Consider the following 16882-nt stretch of genomic DNA (forward strand, 5'->3'; position numbering starts at 1 on the left):
CCACTTTTTCCTATTCGAAATTGGCCAGATCGGACTATGGGATCAAAAGTTATGGCCAAAATACAAATTCATACGAAAAAATCGCGTAAAAAATGTCACTCATTTTTCGGGCACTTATCTTCAACCGATTTACTCGCAACAAGTTGCATTCGACGCAGAATCCGGCAGCCCTTACTTTGCACCGTTCAATGTGGAAAAACGATCCATAAGAAATGAAAAACGATCCATAAATAACATCTGAATGTTCCGTAAAACGGTACCATAAATCCATAAAATAGTTCGAGATATTCCATAAAGAATATTTTTATGATCTATAAATCTTTGAAAAATGATCCATAAAAACTATATATTGATCCATGAAATTTCAAATTTGCGCAATTTATATCCTGATGATGATCCATAATTTTGGTCAAATGATCCATAATTTTGATAATGTGATCCATAATACTTGGAAAGAAGGCCAATGAAACTATATTAATTGATCTACACATTTTATAAAATCTATGGATCATTTATCAAAATTTATGGATCATATCACCAAAACTATGGATCATTTGAACAAAGTTATGGATCAAATGGCCAGAATTATGGATCATATTAATGAAATTATGGATCATCATCACGATAAAAAAATGCGCAAATTTGAAGTTTTATGGATCAAAATATTTTTGGATCATTTTCCAATTCCAAAATTTTCCAATTTTTTATGGATCATTTGTCACATGTTCATGGGAAAATAGCAAGAATTGTATTGTTTTTCTTGACAATTAATTGCTAAATTTTAGCTTAGTTATGGATCGAAAAATTATTCTTTATGGAATCTCATTAACTATTTCATGGATTTATGGTAGCATTTTAAGGAACATTCAGATGTTATTTATGGATCGTTTTCCAGTTTTTTATGGATCCGTCTTTATCGTTTATATGCAAAAGTATGTTTTGCCGCAGAATCCTGTCCCATTGTTTCCTATTTGAAATTGGCCAGATCGGACTATGGGATCGAAAGTTATGGCCAAAATACAAATTCATACGAAAAAATCACGTAAAAATGTCACTCATTATTCTGGGTTTTTTATGGAAAAATCGCTAAAAAAAATGTTACTCATTTTCCAGGCACTTTTCCTCAATCGATTTGCTCGCATTAAATTGCATTCGAGGCAGAATATCTCATATTTTCTTATTGAAAATTGGCCAGATCGGACTATGGGCTTAGAAGTTATGGTCAAATTACTGTTTATTATGAAAAAGAGTTCAAAAAAGTCTAGCTCACTTTTTTAGCACTAAGACCTCATGTATTCCCCAAGCAACACAAGTTCAACAAATCTGGTTGCAGTAACCATATTGTGACTGAATCCGATCATATATAAGTTACTGTGATTGATGTGCAATATGTGTGCTTCTCAGGTCGCTCGCAACAGATTGCATTCGACGCAGAATCTTGTCCCATTGTTTCCTATAGAAACTTGGCCGGATCGTACAATTGGGTCAAAAGTTATGGCGAAAATACTAATTTTAAAACTACAAAATAAAATGCCATTTTGCTCTTATGCTTATCCGATTTGTTTGCAACAAATTGCGTTTGGTGAGAATTTTTATGCATATAAACAAATATGAAAAATAAGACTAATCCACATATTGGTGTTAATTTAGATTTTTCCAAACCTTTTGAACGAACGAGAAAGGCACCATCACCGCTAGGTGGATTAATCTGGGTTTTTTAATCTACAGACTAAGTTCAACACCGGGCAAAGCCTTCTATTTTCACACCAGCCGGGATATTTAAGCGTAATACTCCGTCATACATGATATTCCACAGAACCGGTCCGAGGATCAACACCTGCTGACACTTCAATCGACTGCTGACCAGCGTCGGTGTCGACTAACAATATCCTGTTCTGAAAATAGCTTTTTCGCTTCGGTTCTACCACGCCGCAACCTTCTTTTAGCTCTATAACAGGCTCTGCGAAGATCAGCTATCGTGTTCGTCCACGAGTGCACCGGTTTCCGGTTGCCGGTTAGCATAATCCTCCTGGGCATTGTCACGTCACATGCTCGTGTTAGGACATCGGATAACTCATCACCACTAAGGCCTAGAGTCCGATTTTCCCACCGTAGTGATTCTCCCAGCAGTTCTGGGTCGAACTGCGAGGTACGCCATCCTAGATCAGCTTTACTGACCCGCCATGTGGTTCTGTTGGCGGTATAGCTGACAATAAAACGTATTTCTTGATGGTCACTAGCAGCATACCCTTCGTAAACCCTCCATTCAGTCTCCACCGTCCATCCCGCGCTGCAGAAGGCCACATCGATGCATGACTCGCCATTCAGTCCTCTGAACGTTGACGCTTGGCCCTCGTTTAGCAGGACTACGTTTAGTACCGCTAGAGACTCTAGCAGGATATGACCTCTAGCGTTAGTGAACCGAGAGGCCCAATCCACTGCCCACGCATTGAAGTCACCTGCTACAACTAATGGTTTAAGACCAGTTAGTTTCGCTACAAGATTAACTAACACCATAGTATACTGCGCTCTATGTTCCATCTTGGAGGACAGTAGCAGCTGCAAAAGTAAACTCCGTTTATCTATGCCCTTTCTTGTAGACAGACAGGACATATTAGCCCATCAAGTTATCTCGAAAACATCCTTGTTCCTCCCAAATCATTACAATCACTGAGTGGATTTTTTCGTTCAGCCGCTCACTCCCAAATTTTAGAAGCTTGGCCGAGATTCCGTCCTTCCCAGCAGCCGTATCGTTTATTAGCACTCGAGCAGCCTTTCTAACTTCATCTAGCGTTGGTGGCTCCACTGCTTGTCCATTATCCTCAATTCTGATTCTGTTTGCGCTTTCCCAGTCCGATTGTCCATTCAACAATAAATAACTCAAAGTGCTTCTTCCATTTAGCAGTCCCTGCTCGATCGGTGAACAGATTTCCGAGACTGTTTTCATGATCATTTTGTACAAATTCCGAGTACTTTTTCGTTTCATCCTCGTTTCTTACGCCGGTGGAGTTTTCTCATGTCGTTTTCGTTTTTGCGGTGTAGCTACACTCGTGCTACACTTTTGCACCGAAAACGTTCGTTTTTTATTTTCGTGCTACACCAGTGTAGCATTTTTCTTGCACTGAAACAAAAGATATTTTAGTTACTAGATAAAGATTGTCGCTGTCGTCGCTGTCCGAAACATCTTTTGCTGACGAGGATAGGGGAGCTAAATGTCAAAGAAGGAAAATCCATACGATTTGACAGGTATGTACCACACATGTTTCGGACAACAGAACAAAGGGAACCGTAGCGACAATCTTTATCTAGTAACTAAAATATCTTTTACTGAAACAAGCAGTGTAGCACCAGAAAAAATCAGAGTGTGCCGTGTAGTGTAGTTTGTTGTCAAGTTTCTCCCGTTGTTATTGTTTTTTTTATGGTATTCAACAGGTATCCATAACAAACAATCCCAACTGCACTCAAAACGTTCGTTTTTGCCGTGCAAAATGCTGCACTAAACGGTGTTGCTACACCTCAAAAACGAAAAACGACATCAGCTGCCCTTGATTCTTCATATATTTTTCTATATTGACATGTGACTCAAGGCCTGGTTTTTCTCATCTGTCGCTATTTGGCACTACAAACCAAACCAGCCTTTCTGTTGGTTTCCTTGTGTGGTACGTACCAAGTAGTTCCTACAGTAGTAACCTACATCCGAAAGCTAATATTTGGCAACACCTAGTGAATATCTATCCGAAATGGAACGGACACTTGTTGATATTGTAACCTGTTGAAATATGTCGGTTCACGGCACCATTAATAATAAAAATAAACCCTGTTTATTATCACGTGCTGTTTCCAAGCGTGACCATTGCTGTTGGCAACGACCTGGAACTGCTTTAATGCTGTTTATTTGTTTATCGATTTAAGTCAAATTTTGAATCATTCCTTCACACCGCAGTGCAGTGTATCGGTATTCGTTTAATTGAATAATTCTGCATAATTCTGCTTGGAAATGACATATCGCAGTCACATTGTGGGACCATCACGCGTCTTCGACCATATCTACGATCCACTGTACGTAACATCGGACCAAAAGGATGTTTGCCGTGCGAATAAGGCCGCCCTATGTCGCTCGGCTCCAATCGGTATCTTTCCGGTTTATCAAACCATGTTCAGCGAACTGCCCCGGATGACCCGCAATCATTACGTAATGCATCGGAATCCACTGCCATACTATCCGGAAGTACAGGCGAACTCCGATTCAAAAGGATGCTTTATTCCGGATGTGTCGAGGATCCTTGGAACAGAACGGTCTAAATTCTTCTGCCACCCAACGGCTGGGGAACCGGGTACGGTGTTGAAACTGAGCGACAGTATGGAGGAGTTCTGCCATTGTGATCAATCGGTGGAGCCTCGCGTTAAGGATGCTTCTTCGCAAACAATGTATCGGGAAACGTCTGCTCAAACGCAACCCTGGATGCCGACAGCTGTGTTGAAGGATGGCGACTTGGGAACGGCTGAGATAGTTTATGTTGCGGAAATGCTGCACCATACTCGCTATCCAGGAATCAATGAGGTGGAAATCATTGAACGTGCCAGAAAGAAGCGAAATTGGGAATATTCGATGGGCAGTTGCGATTCGGCGGATGAGTGGGCTCAGCAAAAGCTCGTCCTGCAGATATTCGAGTGGGAAGAATGGGTAGCCAGAGAGCGTCAAATAGACCGCTACCAAATGCTGAGACTGCAATTGGTGGCGAAGATCATGGAAAAACGTGAGCGAGATACTAAGCAAGCCACCGAGAGCAAAATGGAGAACACCAAAAACAGAATTAACGAACAGCGTAATAAAGCTATGGAGAAGTTGAAGATCAACTATGAGAGAAATATGCGCAAGTTGGAAAAGAAACGTAAAGATAATAAAATGAATAAATTCCGATCGCATCATGCGTCAAAACCGGAAGAAGCTGCCGTGACAGTCATACAAAGGAAGATTGTTTGTAAGAAGTCCTACGAATATGATCCCAATCTAATAGAAGTAGGGTAAGTAGTTTGTTAATCCTATAAAAATCATATCACATATATTACCAATAACTTTTGTCAATTCAAGGCTGACAAAACTGGAGAAAAAAATAACCATTTCACACAAGCTAAAGGATGTTAACAATCAGCGTCCAGAGTTATGGAAGCCCAAGGAAGTATGCCGAGAATTCCAAAAAGGTTTCTGGTCCGACCATTTCCTGAGAAAACTATATGATTCGCTAAAAGTAAGCATATTTGTTATTATACAGGTTATATAGGTTACTCTTTACTATCTAAATCCATTATTTGTTTGTAGCACTTTCGTCATAAGAAGGATACTAGACCGGAAACGCCAAAGTGTTTGATAGTGGTTTCGTCTCCTACAGAAAGCCTCATCGAATCTCCTCCCCGAGTCAGTGAGGAACGAGAAGACGATATGCTCTACCAACAGGCAATTCTTCTGCAGAAATTGATCAAAGGACGTGCCACACAGGAAATGATCCACAAAGATTACGCTACTGATCGCGATCTTGTTGAGGATCTCATTGCCACGCATCGCTTACCGGTGGTAGAGGAGTTCTTTCCAATTGACCCCATCCAGACAGGAAGCGTCCGCGAGAAATATTTACACATTCTACGCAATGAGCAACTGCTGGATGAGTTTGTGGAAACATGTACCAATGCACAGATGTCGTCCTTGATGACGACTTTAGAGAGGGAACTCTCCAGACTTCAGAACGAGCGAAATACTCATGCATTCTATTTGCTAACCGAGCAAGAACGCTACTTCCGCGAAGCACGTGAAACACGACACATTTCGGAGATGAAGTACCAGGATAACGAAGAGTTGTCGATCTATTTGGAGAATGCACTCCTGGAAAAAGTTGAAGGAGATAGTTTGGACGACACGCGCGGAAAAATTCAAGAACTTGTCAAAAAGTTCGACACTGAAGCTGACAAGCGTATAAGCTCCATCGAAATCCCAACTCAGAATCAAGGAACCATCAGTTCCTGTATGATGGACGAACTTCTGATGCCGGATATCTACCGTCGCGTTGCAAGAGAAAACATAAAGATGAAGCAGAAATCATTGCTAGCGGAAGCTCACGAAGCGATTTTCCAGAAGATCGAAATTAAACCATTAGATTCCGTCCCAGAGGACGTAATGGAATCCTTAAGGAAGGAAGCGGTTGATGCAGCATTCGCTGAGGAAAGTCAAGGGCTAGAAGAACAAGCACCGGATCTGGATACGCGAAGCGAAGGCCAAATAATCATCGGCGAAATATTGAGCAATGTGGTTGACAGTGCTCTATCGGAGAATGAAGTAGAAGACATACCGGAAGATGATGGAACTAACTTTTTTGGACTGGATGTGGTGGAGGGTGAAGAGGGCGAAGCCGAAGAAGAAGCTGAAAAAATGGCCATTCTGTTGATTGACAATATTATTACTCAAGTTTGTGGGGCACCTGAAGAGTAAATCTGCAAAGCAAACTTCTACAATGTCCAATGTAATGGAAACTGCCCACTATTGCATATTTGTCCCATATGTATAGAAATTTCTGAAAAAATGGGACTGATATGCGATCACAGGCAGAAAAGAATTTTGTTGTTTTCAGTCAATTACCCCATTGATTTTTATTTTTTAGGAGCCTTTCTAGTCTTGACTTTAGTTTTTCTAATTAATGGCGTTTTTATATAATGAACAATGAACATAATATTCAAAAAATTACCCCTGGTTTAGTAAATTGGAATATTTTTGAATTCATGTTAAAAAATAAAATAAAAGAAAAGCAATTTACACCATGTCCGTGCATGAAGCTGCACATGGTAGACATTATTCAATTCACATTAAGACTATTCAGTCCGATGCAGATATTGCATAAGGGATTTCGAAATTTCCCTAAGGAATTTTTTCAGAACTGCTTCCAGCAATTCCGTTAAAAAATTCTCTAGGAATTCTTCTGGAACTTCCTGCAGGAATTCCTTCGAAAATGCCATCATGAGTTCTTTCCGAAATTCTTAGTAACTCCATCATAGTTTTATTCTCTAATACATTTTCAAAGGATTTATTAGGAGAAACTCTGGAAGAATTTCTGAAGAAATCTACGAAGAGATCTCGAAGATTTTTCGAGGAAACTTTAAAAGAAATCCCTGCAGAAATATCCGAATAAATTCTTGGCGATTTTTTATGATTACTTTTAAAAAAAATCTTTAGGAGATATCAAATGAATTTTTTGGTTGAGTTGGAACTGCTAAGAGAGTTTTTGAAAGCATTTGAAAGAATTCCTAAAGAAATTTCCAGCGGAATCCATAAAGGAATTTCTGAAGGAGTTTCCGGAGGAATTCTCAATGGAATTTATGAAGAAATTTCTAAAAGAATTTCAGAGGAAGTGCCTACTGCTGTTTCTGAAGTAATTCCTAGATTTATCCAGGAATTCCTTTGGAGTTTTTCCGAGTAATTAATTCGCACATAAAAATTCCTTTGGAGATTCGGCCAGGAATTCCCTTAGAAATTGCCTCAAGGAGTTCTACAAAAACTCCTCCTGAAACGAATTCTTGAAAGTCGTTCGGAAATTCTTTCGGGTATTCCTTGGAACTTCCCTCAGGAATTAGTTCGGAATTTCCTCCACTCATTCCTTAAGAAGTTTGTTTAGAAAATCCTTGGGAAAATCGTTAAGCTATTCTTCCGAAAACTCCTTCAACAATTCTTCTAAGAACTCTTTTGGAATTCTTTTGTGTTATTATATATTGTTATGTCATTCTTAGTGAGGGGGTTCCCTTCTTCTGGCCAACAATATCTACTGAAAATGTTTTATAAGTTCCTCTGTTAATTGCTTCATAATTTCTACAAAAAATCTCTAAAAGCTCCTTCAGAAATTCATTGACGGATTACGGAAATTTCTTTATGCTTTGGAAATTTGCTTAGGAATTTCTTCGAAAATGAATTTACGAATTTCTTCGCATTTTTTTTTAGAAATTCCTCTAGAGGTTTCATGGTAAGTTCCTGGACAATTTTTCCTCGAATTGCCATAGGAATCCTTTCAAAACTACCTATAAGCATTTTCTGGAGAATTTCGACAACTTCTCCGTTTACCCGGAAATTTCTGAAAATTCCTCCAGTTAATTCATTGGCAACTTTAGGAAGCTACCTATATACACTGACAAAACTAGCTATGTACACATCGGTTATTCGTCCAGTCGCCCTGTACGGCTATGAAGCATGGACGTTAAAAGTAATAGACGTAATACTGCGCTCAATACTTGGCAGCGTGGTAGAAAATGTTGAATGGCGCAGACGAATGAATGAATCACAAGTTGTACCCAGTGTATAACAATGCAGACATAGGAAGACAGATTACAGTGTGCTGGACATGTAGTGCGTATGCCGGAAGAGAGACTTGGTTGCTGTGTGCAATCGAAAAAGATTCGCGTGCAGGCGGTGTGTAATGAGACTGACGACTGATGGCCCAAGAACGAGCGACTTGGGATAGGAAATGACATTTGGTTTTGCTTCGGATAACACGGAGTATACGACCATCATAGGTATAGCTAACGAAGAAAGGAAGGAAGAAGCTAAGCTAAGGAAGAAATTTATTGGACATTTCGCTCGACAATTCCTCCACAACATTCTCCATTTCTTTTGATTTTTTCGAGAGCTTTTCAGAAATTTATTTAAATCTCCTTTAGAAATTATTTTTTGATAATTTTGTCATCCATATGAGAAAATTGTTGACGGATTACAAAATAAACTATAATTACTTTACACGACACCTGTTATATTTGAATCACCCCTCATCAAGTTTGTGGCTAACGTAAAAGGCAGTAAAAACCAGTGGATATGTTATAATATACTTTGTCTCACTAGATCAAACGCTGCTTTAAAATAACAAATGGTATGTCTCCAAACTGTACTACCGAAATTTAACGAAGATTTGTCTCAAGGCTAACAAATAACTCTTCTTCGATCGTCCCTCGCGAAAACGGCTTGATACTCTCCGACGAAGACCCTTCAAGCAATCTCAGTCTGTTGAATAGAACACAGGACGTGATTTTTTACGCCGAAGAAGAACTGTCCATCCAACTAGCAGGCAATGATTCTTTCTCTCGTATTTCATTAAGTGTAGGACTTCGTAAAGTTCCTCACAGACAATGACGGGAATTTTCACTTCTTCTTCTTCTTCTTCTTATTGGCATTACATCCCCACACTGGGACAGCCGCCTCGCAGCTTAGTGTTCATTAAGCACTTCCACAGTTATTAACTGTGAGGTTTCTAAGCCAAGTTACCATTTTTGCATTCGTATATCATGAGGCTAGCACGATGATACTTTTATGCCCAGGGAAGTCGAGACAATTTCCAATCCGAAAATTACCTAGACTTGCACCGGGAATGAAGCCCAGCCACCCTCAGCATGGTATTGCTTTGTAGCCGCGCGTCTTACCGCACGGCTAAGGAGAGCCACATAGGAAGAGGAGGACACATATGATTTTTATATAAACATGTATCCCTTATAGAATCCTTGAACTTTTTCTAATAGGTCAATGCTCTAAATCTGAAATTGGAGGCGTGAGAGCCGAATTAGTGTCAAATGACATTAATGTCATGACATTTTTTTTTTAATTTCGTTCTCATGCCTCACTCGTATTTCGAACAATGATCTGTTTGACAAAAATCTAGGGTCCTTAAGCATTACATGTTACATGTTACAAATTAAGTTCTTCAGCTGGAAGCTCATTCTCCCGATGCTCCTTAATGGCATTTCTAACTTTATTTAGTGTACCCTTTTTCAATTTATAACATATGTAGTACAGATTTTGAGCTCCCGAAGCTACTAATGTTGTCTATTCGAAAATGTTCTCTATCCAACGGACTATAATCCGTTCCCAGTAATAAATTCGTTCCCAGTAAAAATCCGTTCCCAGAAATGAGAAAATAATTCATGATTCCATGAATCCGTCGTGTTTTCATGCTATGAAAATTCACCATGAATATAAATCATGATGTCATTATTTATTTTCGCGTAACGCAACCAATGCGTTACAATTTGGTTTTTAAAATCGACAGAATAAAAAAAAAGTTCAACAGGGGATTTGAACTCGAGTACACTAAGCGAGAGTCCGGCGTGCTACCTCTCAGCCGTTCTTACTTCTTGGGAATGGAGTGTTCGAAGTATAACCGGTTATGCATACTGTCGACTGATGAGGATTGCCTAGTATCATGAGTAATGTTCCTGAAATCGTGAATTATAATCATGATTTCATGAACTGACCTGATTCATGGCGGCGAAGCCTCAATAAAGAAATAAAAGAAGTCGACCGAAATCTAACCTGGCAACAAGTTAAAGCGATAGCCAGGCATCGCTCAGGATGGAGATCTTTCAAGTCGGCCCTTTGCACCACCGGAGGTGTACAGGATCCATAAGTAAGTAAGTAAGACCTGATTCATGATTTCATGATTTTTTTATTCATGCCTGTGGGTATGCATTTGTTTCCGTGTATAAACGGACAATACTCGTCATTAGGATGTGAAAACGCATAGGGGGAATATGGATAATATGCGCCCACTAGGCCAATCTCTAGATTTAAGTAACGTTGATTCCATCCATCCATCCATTCCATCATTTCACTCTGAAACTGGATATTTTTATCTAAAATAAACGATGCTGGGTAATATGCCTTACCCTGAAATTAAACTTAAAATGCGCTAGAATATTTGACTAAAATCATCTCACTCTTCTGCACAAATTTAGTGTGAAGAACCCCACACATAGGATACGTTTGCGTTGCATTTGACACATTTCTCATAGAAAAACTGTCAAATTTTTCACGTTAGTCTATTTTCCAGGTTATTTGTCAATAAAGAGTTTTTTTTTTATCAGGGGAAAAAGCATTGTGAAAACGATCCACGAGAATGCGTAAAAAGAGCCAAATAGCATTTTATATTTAACTTTTTATTAAACATATTTTGGTTGAGCTTTCTCAATAAGTGCTTTCAATTTTTTAGTAGCTTGCAATTTTGAGACAAAATTTGGATTAACCAAAAAACGTGATAAGAAAATTATTTTGAGCTTTTAGTGGAATGTTTTCACCTGTCATAAGACGAGTTTATACAATCCCATTGAATTCCACCACTTAATTGTATCTTGACAGATACGTATTTCGACCTCAACAGTAAGGCCGTCTTCAGTGTCTCGTACTTGACTCGACTTGAAGAAAATGATCGCAGCTTACACTATTTATACTATGCGTAGGTATAATAATTTATCTAGGTACTTATCTTACTACGGTGCTTATTTCTACTCGCTTCATGCGCTTAATGGTATAAACTTGAAGAGCCAGGAGCTACCATTTCCTTGATTTTTATTCAACAACCGCGTTTGTACCTGTCGGTAGATTTCCAAGCTCTCAGCAACATCAAGTTTCCACGGAGAAGAGACATTTCTTAAAATTTTAATGTTTGATGTCGTAATTGAATGATTTTCCTGATATACATGTTCAGCTACCTTAGACCTAAACTCATAATTTAATCCAATTATCAGTTTCCCTCTTAGCCTTACTTACTTCTGCAATATGTTCTTTGAACCTTACATCTAACGATCTTTTGTTTGACCTACATATACTTTATCACACTGTGAACAATTAATTTGATAAACCCCGGCCTTATTTAACATTTCTACTCTATCCTTTGTGGAGCCCAACAGTGTCTTCAGTTGATTGCTTCTGCTGGAGAATACTAAATCGATGCCGAATTTCCTCAGTCGATGGCGTAGCTGGTGGGTGATGTGTCGATCATAGGGGACCGATACCCTCTTCAGCGGTTCATCGATCGGTGTTAGTGTTGTCAGTTCGTTTTTCCGTAGGTTCCTCTGCTTCTTGTTGATGATTGCTTGTATTGTTCTTTCCTTGTATCCATTGATCCTCGCTGTTTCCAAGATGTGTTGTAGCTCCTTCGTTTTCCTTCTTCGCTCAGGGAATCGTCTGCATCCTGTAGATCATGTGATGAAAAGCTGCCATTTTGTGCTGATACGAATGACTTGATGTGTATGGGATGACTCTCATGGTGTTGGTGTGCTTACTGTAGATTTCGAAGTCTAATGTTGCATTTGTTCCTTGATAACCAGTAGATCCAAGAAAGGTAATTTACCTTCCTTTTCACTCCTCGTGGGTGAATTTGATGTCTTTATGCACGTTGTTTATCGCTTCCAAAATCCTGGGTAGATCTTTCCGGTTGATGATGCTGAAAATGTCGTCCACGTATCTCCACCATGAATATCATCTGCAAAGCTTACAACTTCGAAACCTTTAGCTTCCAAGCTTCTTACAAGATCGTCAACTACTAACGACCACAAAAGTGGTGAAAGCACTCCTCCCTGTGTAGTTGCAGAGAGAATGCAGCAGGCTCTGATGTTCACATATTTGTGATGCATGGAAGAGGGTCTAAGCATTAATCCTTCAAAGATCACTATAGTTCCTTTTACTAAAAGAAGGAAATATAACTTGAAACCTCTCAAAATTGAGGAAAAGATAATTCCATTCAGTAAAGAGGTAAAATTCTTAGGAGTGATTTTAGATGCCAAACTGAATTGGAATAAACACTTGGACGCTACGATAAATAAGTCAATCAGTGCGTTTTGGGTGTGCTCCAGTACCGTAGGGAGAAAATGGGGTCTTAAACCAAAAATGATTATGTGGATATTTACTTCCATTATAAGACCAAAAGTAACGTATGCTTCGCTAGTGTGGTGGCCAAAAACCAAAGAGGCATCAAAACTAGCAAAACTTCAACGACTTGGATGTATTGCTATTACGGGAGCGATGCGCAGCACTCCATCGAAAGCACTAGAGGCAATCCTAAATCTGCTACCGTTGCATGAGCACGTACAACTGGAAGCGGAGAAGAGTGCGCTGAGGCTTAAAACATCCATGAATGTTCTACCAGGAGACCTTATCGGAGGTCACTTGAGCATTCTACAACATTTTGGATGAATGCGGAGGACAACTACGACATTCCCTATATGGTGCACGCAACGACGCGTACGGATTGGGATGCCGGTGGTCCTATAGTTCGTCAAGGTTCAATTGTATTCTTCACTGACGGCTCAAAAATCGGTACGAAAACTGGTGCAGGAATCTCTGGACCTGGAATATCTATTTCAGTAGCCATGGGCCACTGGCCAACTGTATTCCAAGCAGAAATTTTTGCAATTATAGAGTGTGTAAATGTTTGCTTGAGAAGAAAATATAGACATGCAAATATCTGCATTTTTTCTGACAGCCAAGCTGCACTAAAAGCATTGAGTTCCTTTAAATGCACATCAAGAATTGTCTGGGAATGTATTCTCTCCTTGCGGCTCCTGTGTCAACTAAACTCTGTATGTTTGTATTGGGTTCCTGGACACTGTGGTATTGAAGGGAATGAAATAGCAGACCATCTCGCAAAGCAGGGCTCCAACTTGCAGCTTGTTGGCCCTGAACCATTTTGTGGTGTATCGAACAGTGCAATTAAAATGGAACTTAAAAGTTGGGAATCACAAAGGGTAATAACCAACTGGTTGGCAGCCACAAAGTGTTACCAGGCAAAAAGATTTATTGTTCCAAATGCAATTGTCACTAAAAAGCTCTTAGAGCTGAACAAACGAGCTCTTTGTACATATACTGGTCTAGTAACTGGGCACTGTCCGTGCAGATATCATTTGAAAAACATTGGACAAGTTCAGAATGATATCTGTCGCTTTTGTAATATTGAAAGCGAAACATCGGAACATCTGCTTTGCAGTTGTAGTGCACTACATAGACGCAGATCGAAATTTCTCGATAGCGGCTGCATACTACCCAGAGACTCCATACACATACAACCCATACAACTCATCCAGGGAAAGTAATTGGTTTTATAAATCACATCATTCCGGGTTGGTAACGTGTCGTGGCATATGACTGACCATATACTAAGTTGTGGTCAGTAATAAACGACACGTACATCAAACAGGGATATACTACAATAGTTCTAATTAATGGACGCAGTAGTTCTAATCCCCCAACAAACAATAAATGCGCAAAGCTCCCGAAAGGTTATTATAATTCAGCATTTCAAACATCTCTCCAAAATATGCTCCAATTAATGTTATAAAATTTTTGGTGCCCTCATCAACCTTCGGGAATTCTCACAGTTTCTTTAGAATCGCAATAGACCTCCACGGGGCAACTTTTTCAAATCGTTGAAGTTTTCATATTCTTTCTGGAAATTTATGTGAAATCTTTTTTTTTTGTATTTATTTAGGAGACTTTCAGCCCGAGGCTGGCTCATCTACGAAAATGTGAAATCTTGTACCTATCTTATCTTTTGACAACACTTTGGAACTCTTTTCAAACAATCGTGGGAGCTTCTAGAAATCCTTTAAATTCCGTTAAAAAATGCTTACGGATTTGCGGGTATTATCGGGAACGCCAAAAAACCTTCTCTGAAGTATACTTACGGAATAAGAATGCTTATTCACTTTCTGTGGGGTGTATGGATTTCTGATAATCATCATTTACTGCTTGCAATCTTACAGATATTCAAGAACTCAATTCCTACAATCTCGCACAAATCCACTCAGCACTTACAATAAGTCCAGGAGAACATTATAACCACTGCGGTACATTAAATATTTTGGTTTGAATATGCTCAGGTCCTTCCGAAAGAAGGGGCATAGCTAGCCTCAAATGCTAGGGAGAGCTACATCTATTCCATTTATTTTATCAAGTTTTAGTTATTTGCCTAAACTTCCAAAGTTTTGGAATTACAGCATTGTTTTTTTTACAGAAAGTTCAATTACTATCAACTCGATGTTAGAAGTTTTCAACAACTACAACAAGCGATGAAACTTCATAAGAAATATCTAATGGAATTTTTTGAAGAACTCGTGGAAAAATGTTGGCATATTTTTTGTATGAATCCCTCCACAAATACATTCTAATTTGAGTAAATACCATACAGTCTATTAAGTTTTTTGAGGCAGAGTTTTTGAAAAAAAAAAAACTACTGAACATTTTTTATTTTTCAATAAATAATTATAACTATCTTCAGAAGATATTCCACAGTACACAGGATTCTGTTTTTAAAGGAAGACAAGATTTTTTCGCTAATTTTTTGATTGTGCGACTACTACAATTTGCCACGAATGTCTTTGCAACATGTTTTTAAAAAATCTAAATAATTCAAAGAAAAATAACATGGTTATTATTATGAGTTAAACATTTAGGATGAATTAAAAATTGAGAAAATTTAAATTGTGTAAAAACAGAATCCAGTGTATCTCACTGAAGTAATTTCTGGACAAAATTCTCAAACTTCACCAGAATATTTCCTGATAAAATTGTTTTGTAAACATCAAAAGTAACGTTTAGTGATGAACTTATTTTATACATACACAATCACTCTAATAAAGCTACAAAAAACCAAAGCAGCGAATGTAATACTGAAACATTGCCGGTTTTTAATAATGTTTTTGATTATTAAAAATATAAGTAGGCAATGTCTAGAGATAAACATAGCCAACTGTTAACATGACTACAATTTCGCTTGTAGAGTAAATATGCAAATAGTTGCAGTTTGAAAAGTTCACAACAAATATCTCAAGGTTGCAAATATAATTGAACGTAGCATTGTCTTTGTCTTCTGTAGATCATACAAACATTGCTGAAAAAAGTTTTGAAGAATTATTTTGAAACCGTCTGATTGATGTGATCTTCTTGATTCTGTCAATTTATATCAAATTACTTTAAATTTTCTAGGAGAGCGTCTATGATTGTGGAGTATGGAGTAACGTTTTACCATCGCCACCTACTTACATGCGGTAGACCATATTATGCTTTTATCCACTATTAGCGAAAGAAACCCAGCTTTGCCCGGGTGTTGCAAATGTCACAATGTACTATTTGCAGCACCGCACTCTAGATCAATTTCCGTGCGTTTGTTTTGTTTTCCTCAACAGCTGACCCAAAATTGTATTCTAATGTTTTTTTACATTTCCCCGTCAAATTTACCAACTTTTTGTATATACAAACCTTGCGGATCCCAAAACGAATCGATCAGGGAAAAAATCTTGCAAATCGGTCAACCCGTTCGCGAGTTAAATCGTCAGGAAGGAAATCTCAACTCATTTTTATTATATAGAGAAGATCATTCTCCCAACATGCTCAATAATTTGACCACCTAAGTGCCAATGTCTTTATAAGCCCATCATCAAATGGAAGTTCATGAAATGGTTTTTAAACATTATCTACAGAATCTTGTTTGTGGCACTTTCAATCGTAGTATTCGACGTTTTCTTGAAATAAGCCTTAAAATATCAAGTTTTTGGTTGTAGGTTGGTTGAAATTTTTTGATGATTGTTTGTTGAACGGTTTTGAACTATGGTCCATTTAGACCTTCGATTCAGTTTCGATTGCTTCCACTAGATAATTTTCATACATTTAGGCGATAAATTCACATCAAAAGATAATGGGATATTATTGGTTTTTCATTAGAGTCGATTACTTGCAATATAGTCAGCCATTTAAATTCATTGTGATATATCGTATTTCCGGCAATCACATCAACATAATTACATTACGACTAACTCTCTCGATTGATGATTAAAAATTTGACCGAACTTTTAGAACTTCTTTTGTTTGATGGGAACATGACTTGCACGCCACTAATGAAAAACCGCAAAAAAATTTAAAAATTACTGACACAAAACCACTAAAACTAAATAGTTATTTTTTTCTTATTTTGTGTGATTTTTTAAATTTAAATAATAAATTATAAGGGGGACTTTTCATAAAAGCTATTTGAATCAGGCCTGAGTGACCATTTGAGCAACCTCTGTTATTGATCTAAAATAGATTAAAAGAGGC

General features: G+C 38.3%; 1 protein-coding gene across 1 annotated transcript; it reads left to right on the forward strand.

The window, feature by feature from the left end:
- Positions 1-3911: 3911 nt before the first annotated feature.
- On the forward strand, positions 3912-6756 carry LOC134217105 (cilia- and flagella-associated protein 91-like). The gene is made up of 3 exons (XM_062695878.1): positions 3912-5025; positions 5093-5249; positions 5321-6756. Exons 1-3 carry the CDS (start codon positions 3998-4000, stop codon positions 6479-6481), a joined length of 2346 nt encoding a protein of 781 aa, XP_062551862.1. The 5' UTR covers positions 3912-3997; the 3' UTR covers positions 6482-6756.
- Positions 6757-16882: the final 10126 nt, after the last annotated feature.

This window comes from Armigeres subalbatus, chromosome 2 (assembly GCF_024139115.2).
Source record: "Armigeres subalbatus isolate Guangzhou_Male chromosome 2, GZ_Asu_2, whole genome shotgun sequence".
Taxonomy (NCBI): domain Eukaryota; kingdom Metazoa; phylum Arthropoda; class Insecta; order Diptera; family Culicidae; genus Armigeres; species Armigeres subalbatus.

Coding starts and splice junctions, on each gene's coding strand:
- LOC134217105 (XM_062695878.1), top strand. CDS start 3,998: ATGACATATCGCAGTCACATTGTGGGACCATCACGCGTCTTCGACCAT. Junction 5,026..5,092: donor CCCAATCTAATAGAAGTAGG/GTAAGTAGTTTG, acceptor TGTCAATTCAAG/GCTGACAAAACTGGAGAAAA. Junction 5,250..5,320: donor AACTATATGATTCGCTAAAA/GTAAGCATATTT, acceptor ATTTGTTTGTAG/CACTTTCGTCATAAGAAGGA.